Source organism: Atta cephalotes (genome assembly GCF_000143395.1).
Source record: "Atta cephalotes unplaced genomic scaffold scaffold00012, whole genome shotgun sequence".
Taxonomy (NCBI): Eukaryota; Metazoa; Arthropoda; class Insecta; order Hymenoptera; family Formicidae; genus Atta; species Atta cephalotes.
Window position 1 is genome coordinate 5,972,225 of NW_012130076.1, and position 10,327 is coordinate 5,982,551.

Sequence of the window (10,327 nt, forward strand, 5' to 3'; positions counted from 1 at the left end):
GGGTGTGTGAGGTGTGTGAGATGATTTCCTAGCTAAAGATCACTCGTTCTAAGCCATGGAACAATCTTGTCGCTTTGATTCTCAAATTTGAATTTCGAATGTGAACTTCGACAGAAAATGGGCGACAACTTTATTGCGATCTTTTCCGATAGCGTATAACAGACTACGTATCAGATATGCAAAAACTTATACGTATATTGTGATTACTTTAACGTCCAAAATATTAAAAGATATACCTACATGTGATGTATATTTTCGGTTTCACTAAAGAAACTACATATCTATTTTTAAATTTCAATGCAAATTGAAAATCGCATTTAATTTTTAAATCGCAAAGGTGTTTACTTCAAACATAATATATGAACTATCAGAAAAGAGACTTTGTTATCCAAACGCGTTTATAGTAAGTGGAATAAATTCTCTTCCGCGGAATATTCGAGATAAAATGATACAGAGAATTAGCTTTTTTGTTTTTATAGTGCGCTGACGATAATGAATGTTGCCTTTTCGTTTTGCAAACACGTACCTAGATTTCCTGTGGTGATATGAATAATAAGATTCAGTACTACGACGTTTTGCGTTAAAAAACAGAGCCCATTTCTTCTCCTGCCAGCGTCATTGTATTTTTTATATACTAACGCATGAATGAAGAATTACAATACAAAAACAAGATATGTCAAGACATTTACATAAAAGAAACGTAAAATTCTGAGATGCGACGGAATCTCATCTTTAAATCTTTAGATTTAATCCGGCGTGCGAGAGGCTAAGTTGCCTTCCGCGTTGGCATGGTAAACTGTCGCCCCGAAGCGCGACGTGACAAATATCTGTTATTTACATAAAGCGCACATAAAGTCATGAGACGTGCGATACGGATCCCGCGTATTCGGATTCTGAAGTTTAATGCGGAAGAAAGTCGAAAGAGCGCGCGTTTTCCTTCGCGATACACTCGCAAAGAAGGCGGCTTGGTTGAACCACTGAGAAATCATAACATATCGCTGAGAAATATTCCACGATAACTGTCTGACATTTGCATGAAATAAGGATTCTAAGCGTAGACGTAATTTCGTACTCGGATTCGTGAATTTAATCCGGGCAAGAGTTACGCGCCCTCATTTACTTTAAGGGAGAAATGTACAGCGACGTAAGGAGAAAAACACGAAATATTTCTTCCCTTACTCTCGTATAATGTAATATTTAATTACACGACCATAACTTATTACAGCATTACCTAACCGTTTTCTTCCGCCAGCAAAATAGTTTTGATAATGAGTCATCTTTACATATATAGCAATACAGCTATCTATAATAGCTATCTATAAAAGCTATATATAATAATTATACAGCAATCTGTACTTAAAAAGTTCCTGCAGTCTTCTCTCTCTCTCTCTCTCTCTCTCTCTGTCTCTGTCTCTCTCCTCCCTCTCTCTCCCCTTCCCTCCCTCCCATATCCCATCTTCCACTTCCCTCTTTCCCTCTCTACCCCCCCCCCTTTTTGCCCTCTTCCCCTCCTTCCCTTCCCTTCTTCCCGACACAAATACACTCGCGACAATTTAGAATAAATCGGACACAAAAAATTATTCGTATAAAAAAGTCACATTTTTATTTTTCAGAGCCAAAGACCGAGATTTTAGGTGCGCCAGAGCTGTTCATCAATCGAGGTAGCACCATCAATCTTACGTGCGTCGTCTTACAGAGTCCAGAACCACCCGCCTACATTTTCTGGAATCACAACGATGCGGTAAGTTCGATCTATTTCCGATTCATTATTCTTATTTTTATAGTAATCGTATTGTTACGAGAAATCCGATCCATATTGAGAAACATCCTTAAGCACGCTTAAGCACGCAACATTTACGCGAAACGAATACGCAGACGCTGCAATATTACACGATTAGCAAGACCTAGATATATTACTGACGCGCGCGATTCTGGCCAACGTTGACTTTGCACACGGATAATTAATGATGATCCTACTTCCCGAGATATATTCTAATATTACGGAAGGTAACACGTCGAATAAGTTTCTGTTTCGCCGCCGCGAGACCAAGTTTCTGCGAGATGAAATTTTCAGCCAAAACTTCCGTCTTTCTTCGTTATGTTTATTGCGTACGCAGTTGTTTGAGATTATTATTGTCACTGCTGCTGTTATTATTACATCCTAAGAATTTTTTGTCATTAACTTTTTACAAATGAATTACAGTTCGAAATAAATACAAAATATCCTAACGATACATATCTCATTGTTAGATAAGAGAAAGTTTCATTTTCTCCTTTAATTGATATAATCGATCATATCACAAACTGTTTAATTACGAGAAAATTCCTTTATTAAATGGTTATTTTATTAATAATGTGTAATATAATATGTATAAAAATAATCTATAAAAAGGTGCGCGCGCGCGCGCGCGCACACACACACACACACACACTCTCACAGGAGAGACATTTAGAATTAATAAAAATTACAAAATTTTAATTTAAAAAATACATGAAATTTATATTTTAGAAATCTTTTATTTTAATAAAAAATATATAGGAAATAATAGTTTTCTTTTATAAGAACGAAATTTATGAAAAATTAATTATTTCGTTCTTTCCAATCGATATAATTTCAAGAAGCCATAATAATATGACTAGCAGAAATTTCAAATGGTATCTGTATCTGAGAAATCTACCTCTCGCGAATTTTGCTGCGGAATAATAGCAGCGAAGAGATGCGTGATAAATGGCCGTACAGGCGTCGGCGAAAGTCGTCTCTAATCAGGTCCTTCGCCTGGAAGTCGAACAGTTCTGATTAGAGCACTGATAGAGGACGGTAGGCGCACTTACCCACCTGCTGTCATACAAGAATGTTGAGCAGTTTGAAATGTTTCCGTAGCTAAGAATTAATCGAATGGTATTTGCATCTTTCCGACTGAAATATTTTCGTCACAGTCTCAACCATCAAAGAAAGGGATAATGGACAATATTTATCCATTCGTGTAATAAGAGTATTCTCAGAATATTTGCGCGGGTATTTATTATAATTAATATGTTATATAGATCGCACACAAGTTTATAACTAAGCCAATCAAAAATAATGTCTAAAAATTCGAATTTAAGCTCTTAAAATATGTTGTAACATACAAATATTCTGCTAAAAATTTTCTTTTTCTAAAAATTTTTTTTGATATTTCCATTTAAAATGATAAAGTACTAATGAAATCCAAATAATTCAACAAATTATCATATACGAATTAAACGAATTAATTAAACGAATTAATCAAATTGAAAAATATATTTTATTATTTTTCTATCTTAATATTTATTTATAATGAAATCCCTTATCGGCAGCCTTTATTGATATTCTGAAACTTAAGATTTTCACGACTTTCTAGTTTTTAGCACGATAACAAAGTTTTTCTGGTGGATGAATTAAGTATGTGCGCGCGCACAAAGGGGATTATAAAACATTCCGATGGTGGTGGCGGCGAACTGTTTGCGAACGGCTGACCGACCAATAAATTTTGATAATGTCCTGGTTGGCTGGCTCGCCGCTAAATCGTGAGAGTCGTGGCAAAATTGGTAACGGCACTCAGGAGGTTCCATTAGGCGCATTAAGCTCTGACCGAGAGCTTTGGGACTCGCTTGGGTACGTAGAAACAACGTTCGTTCGCAAGCCTTAAAGAGAACTCCGTCGTGCGTGACTAACGCGTGCAGCCTCGAAGGGTTCTGGACCGTAAATGAGCCGAGAGGGACTCCCTAATTCCTCAGATATCATTCTGTCAGTCCCTTCATCCTTTATCGTGAAGTACTGGAAGATATTGATAATATCCCGTGCGATTAGTGAGAGCCAGATTTATCAGCACCGTGTAAAACACAGTAATGTTGCGACTTTATGCATAAATAATTAATATGATACTCTCAAAACATTTCGCAATCAATGTATTCTCGCAGCGCTTTATATATGTAGACTCTTGTTTTAGAAGAGAAGGTGATATTATGGCACCTCAATTACATTTTATATAATAACTTTGTTAATTATCAATATTTAAGTTTAAAATTGACAATTACTCATTAAAACGTTGTTAAATCGATTCTGGACTCAAAGTTACGAAATATTTACTTTATAATTACTTTAAATATTTATTACTTATTAGGATACTATTAATAAAAATGTGGCGACACTGCATAATGACTCGAAAAAAAAAATGGTAGTAATGTGGTTTTTCATAAAAATAGCCTTAAAATATTAGTTTTATTTAGAAAACAATATTTGGTTACAATATTAACAAAAAAAAGGAAAACATTTTAAAATGTATGCAAATGAATGTACATTCACATAACTTCTGTATATAAGCTACTCAGTACTAAAAATCTCAGTTAATTAAAAATAGTACATATATACGTAATATAAATTATAGATTAACAGTAGAGCTACAATCGATTATCAAATAATTATTTTGATATGAAAATTCAAAAAAAAGTAAGTAATCAATACAATAGAGGGCCACATTAGCAAAATGCCATACTATTGTTTAATTTTATAACTCGAAATATATACAGTCAAAAAAAATGTTAAATAGCAAATACATACTCAAAAATATATATATTCATGCGATAATATGCTCAAGTTTAAGAAAAATGAGGAAGTAGATGTAATTAAATGCTAAAATGTACCTCAGAAACATTTCGAAATACTTGAAAATAGAAATATTGTACGTTATAATAAATGCTGGCTATCGAGTATTGATATATTAGCATGATGGTGTAACGGCGAGCTCTACTGAATAAATAATTCAATCCCTAAAAAAATCTTTCTAAAAAAAAAAAAATTTACGCATAAAAAAAGATGTTGAATACATTCTTCTTAATCGAAAACGGATATAAAATAAATGTAATTAGCTAAATATTTTACGCAAGACAAATAAGACAGGCTAAAAGTAATTAAAACTGTCAATTGGATTATAGTGAAGAAAAAACTTGATGTGCCTGGATTAAATTAAAACGTAATATTCTAAAACCAATATGTTTTCACAGTACGGAAATTATTTGCGAATTATTAAAAAGATTATTACGTACAATATACATTTTGCAGATATACACAATACATGGAAACAATAATTCAACAAAGAAGAGATGTTAATAATTGCTTACTAATTTTGTAAATTTATCTATAATGTTATTATATCTAAATATTATCAATATTATCAATATATTCAATAAGTAATCATTATAATAATAGCGGAAATATTATGGGAAGCCACAATACATACACTCATAATATCACCTTCTCTTCTATATTATCTCTTCTATAATATAAGGATATCTAAAACAAGTTTACAAGATCGAGCACTTGAAATAATATCATTGAAATAATCTTACGAGAATCCTTTTACGAGTATACTTTCGTTTTATCTTGACTATTTTTCACTTTGTATTTGCATGGAGGGTTACTCGTGTGGATTTCCGTGAAAGCTTCCTTAGTTTAACAGACCAAAGTGCGCGTCTGGATCATCCACTTTAAATATTTCGTCAGCGCTTCTGATATTTTTGGCAAAGAGACCTCATAGGAGATTACATAGGAGTTCCCATAGGATCGATTAAAGGACAGGCAAAATAATAGCACTACTCAAACCCATATCTGATAGCAATTTTGCACGCTCATAATGATTCATGCTCGAGGGAGGATGTTATGATGGCCTTCGGATATGATGAACATACGGTTGCTGCGATAAGGAACGGAAGGAACAACCCTTAGGAATCGTTATCGTCTCGGGGGGAACTGACTGAAATTCTCGATAATAAAGTCGCTCGGATCGATTCACCGCGACGCGAAACATTTTCCGGCCGCAAGGAATCTACCAGAGCCACCCGGGCGCGTTTGCTTTCACGCTCCGATATACCTTATCCCTTTGATTTTGATTGAATTTCATGCCCGCGTCTATTGCGGCGACCGCACCTTGTAGCGACGCGCTGTCGCTTATAGATGCGCGATACGATAGATGTAGAGATATTTTAATATCTCTACATCTTATAGATACTCCAAGTGTTTTAAAACGCGCGAATAATATTTGGACATTATGCTAAAATTCAATGAAGAAAAGATTTTGTTTCGAAAATTCAATAAAAGTAAAGAGAAATTGATTTCGTGAAAAATTTAATATATTTGTCATATATAATTTCTTAATTAGGATGAATAACATTTAATTGTTATTGTACAGTAATAAATCTATATGTTCATAGTCGATATATTGCGTTATTTGTATTTATCTAATTTTGTTTCTATTGACTCTGTACATTTTCATTCAAATCAGTCGAGAGTAAATTAATTTATTTTAAATATTCTATTATGAAATATAGTTAAACAAAATAACATATTAAATCTTATTTATATCTATGTTGCTCATGGAAATTTGCCAAAAGAAGAGTGAGGCATGAATGCCGCTGCCAAATCGATTTCCGCGATATATTATGGGAAAAGGAATAAAAGCATGTTTTGCTGTGATTACAGTTCGTCGGATGAATGAAAGCATGAGTATATTAATTTGAACAACAACATAATTAAAAATCAATATTGCGTAAATCGAGGGGTAACCACATAATGCAATCGTGGAACAGAGTCTTCAAAATCATTATAAAATTCATACGAAATCTCTATGTATAATCCAATAATTATATATATATATATATATATATATATATATGCAACCACAAGAAATCATTGTATAATATTAAATAAAATTGTATATTTTACCAAATGATTTTATATAATGAAAAAGTTTATTTATAATCAGATGAAATCAGATGTAATCTGTGGAACAATATTTCAGTGGTTACTTCCTCGGCATAAGTCGTAGCTCACTCACACGTAAACTTTCTTCATCTACACGATTTTGATATGTCCAAACAAAGTGTGATGTAACTTTTGATATGTTAATTGTCGCATCAATCTTTGGAAGCTCGCCTGAAAAAAGAGTAATCCGCGTGTCATCTGAACATAGAAGATCGCTCGATATCTTGAAACAGAGCATAAGGCATGTAAGAACAAACAATAATGATTTAACAAGGATTTATGTATGCTCGTAAAAATTATTTTGCGTTCATCCGCAGTTATTCGCCGCATGACACACACACATGGACGCCTCATTTTCGTGCAAATACAATTCGTCCAAATCAACTATAATCTTTATTTTGTTTACTGACGTACGAAATGAGAGTATCCCTTCATGCTGAATCGCTTTTATTTACGACCATCTGCATGTCTATTACTATCTGGATACCGATAAAAAGTTAAGTTAGCAAGTCGTTAAAATGCACTCGTGTTATGTTCGTGCGTGATACGCGCCTCAAACATAATATATTTTTTCTAGCTTTTTTGTGAAATAAACTCCTCTTATACAGCGATTTTGAAAGAATGAGGGAAGCGAAGTAATTGGCAATTAAAAAAACATATAATATAAATATGAAGAAAAAAAATGAACTTAACGAATTATTAGTGTATGTACTACTCGAGTCAAATCGCATTTATTATTAAATAATAATAAAATTATTATTAAATAATAAATGGATTGACATAATTGCTGCGAATTAATTAGTGATTATTTAGTTGAAAATCGATGTTATATACGACATTGGAAATAGGACTTAAGCACATTAATAAAAAACTTGAAATTTTCTCAGTTTTCCTTACGGAGAATAACATCGGTAGACAGACATTAATTATACAAGAATCGCGATTACGCGGCTTCAAACATTTTCTGTGAGAAATCAAGAGAGACTACTCTGCCTAGACGGGAGATAACAAACTTATTATTTCAACGTAAATGTGAAGCGTCGAGCATAAAATTTGAATAAATGAAAGAATAATACGTTGGTGATCTTATATTTGTGACTGTACGCAATTGTTTTTCTAAATCTCTATTCGACTCATATTAAGATATGTATTTTACTACATGATATTTATTATCATTAGATACAACATTATCTATCGGATAATTATGCGAAGCATAATAATAGAGATTACAATGAAACAATAATTAATAAAAAAGATTTTTCTGAAATTTCTATTTTTCATTGTATGCAATGTGAGTACTTAAACAGATAAGATTGTGTCTTCAGAGTACTCGTGGAGTAAGACGGTGCAATTTTCTAGCATTTTCCACCACAGGAAACCCGAAGTAAAATTAGGGAAAAGGATAAACGCCGAATATTGCGCGAGCCAAATACAGACTCTATAATTTTCCGTAATTTTCCGAGATACAGGCGAATGAGAGCGTGCACACAGAAATGTACCTTCGAGGTGCTGAAAAGTATATCTACAATACCCATAGAGATTCTTGCAGTTGTCCAACGAATATTGAATGATACGCCTAACTGGCTGGAACGATCTATGTTGCATTCGATTAAACGGGACATTTGGTTGGTCAGCAGTGAAACTAGCGTTACATCGAATGTATACAATAGTATTGAATATATCTCACGGTAAACATGTCGGATCCCGATGGAGGTACACCAACGGTATCATAATGCCATACTGTAGAATACGTCGTTTTTTTGAAATATTTTGCTGCGCTCGACGTACTGGATGCTCGCCATCTTGAGGAATAGCGAAATCCTGAAATAACGATTTCAACGTAACAACTGGCAACTTTATTTCTCGGCAAGAGGCACAGCTGAACGGTGTGAAGAAAATTCGCCTGAGAAAGAGAACTCTCTCTGGATTGAAAGTTGAATTTATCAAAGCAAACGAAATGGCAAATGGTGACATAAGAACAACATGAAGAAAAATAGAAATGATGAATGTCGCAAAAAGGAATATCGACCAGAAATAAATGTTTAATGAATCATAATTTAATTCTTGTAATTAATTATTATAAGATTAGATTTAATTCTCTTTTTGTTGTCAACAATTTGAAATTTTCAGGAAGGCAAAACTGATTATAGTGTACATGTAAAATGAAAATTATATATTGGATAACTACGAGAAGAAATTAAGCAAACACATTAAATCTCGTTGGTTAAATCAGTGAAAAATTCAAAAAACGGCCAAACCAATGCAAAAACAACAGCTACGATAATATGCGCATTGGCGTCGTTTCATTTTCTGTACCTATGCAATATACCTGCTAACGACATCACCGTATTGTAATTTTGCTTAATCCACTTGTATTTTATACGCAGAAATATATATTTAAATTCATATAATTTGCCTACGATGTCAATCGATTTATTAATGTATTAACAAATTAATATTTCGTGCAAATTCATTAAAAACTTATACATTACTCAATGTGCGGCTACATATGTAATATGACTAGTGCATTCAAGCACTTTGTTAATAATTTCGATACGTTTTTAGTAATCACGCGACGATAATCTGCGCTATCTAACAAAGCAGTTGATTTTATCGTTTTGCAATATTCTATATATTATATGATTGGTGATAAGAATTAAAATAGACTATTAAAGCGCTTGAAACGGCATTTAATAAATGATGGAAGGAAAAGAAGAAAAACATGTGCGAACAAACACAAATAAAAGGATAAACTAAGTGCAGAACAAAGAATGCTGTTATCAAATACGCGAACGAAAACTGATAAGAACAAAGTACTAAACCGTAAAGAAGCGGAAGAGAAGAAAACGGATCATTAAGCCCAAGATGTTCCGTTTAAGTCGACCAGCAATCTTATGGAATGCCAATTTCCAGTAAGAACATGTAATGAGGTTGACGAAACTCTCTCTCATCTTCATTTGCCTCCTTATCCCTTCGTGCAAACTTCCGCATGAATCTTTAAAACTTGAGAAAATTACGGATTCTAGAACAAAATTATCTGATTCACTAAGCTAAGCTCTCTCACTACCGATAATATCAAATAAAGTTACAATTAATTTGTAAATTGAACGAATTTTACGCCAGCAGTCTTTAATTTTTTGCGACATTTCTATACAAATTGTGAGTTGTTTACATTCTGAATTTCTTTAAATAAATAAATAAGAAAGTTTGCAATTTTTTAAATTTAATATTGATAAGAAATGTTAATCTTAGTTAATCTTATCGTAACAATTTCGTTTCATGTATAACTTACATTCATTTAATAATAAAAATTCATGTTAGTATTAACACGTATTAATAATTGAAAATTATATAAAATTGTCTTTTATCAGAGAAAAGGAGAGAGAGAGAGAGAGAGAGAGAGAGAGAGAGAGAGAGAGAGAGAAGAAAGTAAAGAAGAGTAGTAATTAATTAATTAAACGTTTAAACGTTTTACGTTAACGTACGAACGAAACGTAAAAACTAAAAAAGTTAAGTTAAAATTACTTACGTTAAGTTTTAAAGTTAACG

The 10,327-nt window shown here is 32.8% G+C and overlaps 1 protein-coding gene across 1 annotated transcript in view; it reads left to right on the plus strand.

Moving 5' to 3' along the window:
- The first annotated feature begins 1,132 nt into the window (after positions 1 to 1,132).
- The window catches only part of LOC105617374, a 14,088-nt gene continuing 4,893 nt past the window's right edge, over positions 1,133 to 10,327 (plus strand). The window contains exons 1-2 of the mRNA XM_012198932.1: positions 1,133 to 1,144; positions 1,595 to 1,741. Coding sequence (XP_012054322.1) covers positions 1,133 to 1,144; positions 1,595 to 1,741 — 159 coding nt within the window. The remainder of the gene's footprint in view (positions 1,145 to 1,594; positions 1,742 to 10,327) is intronic.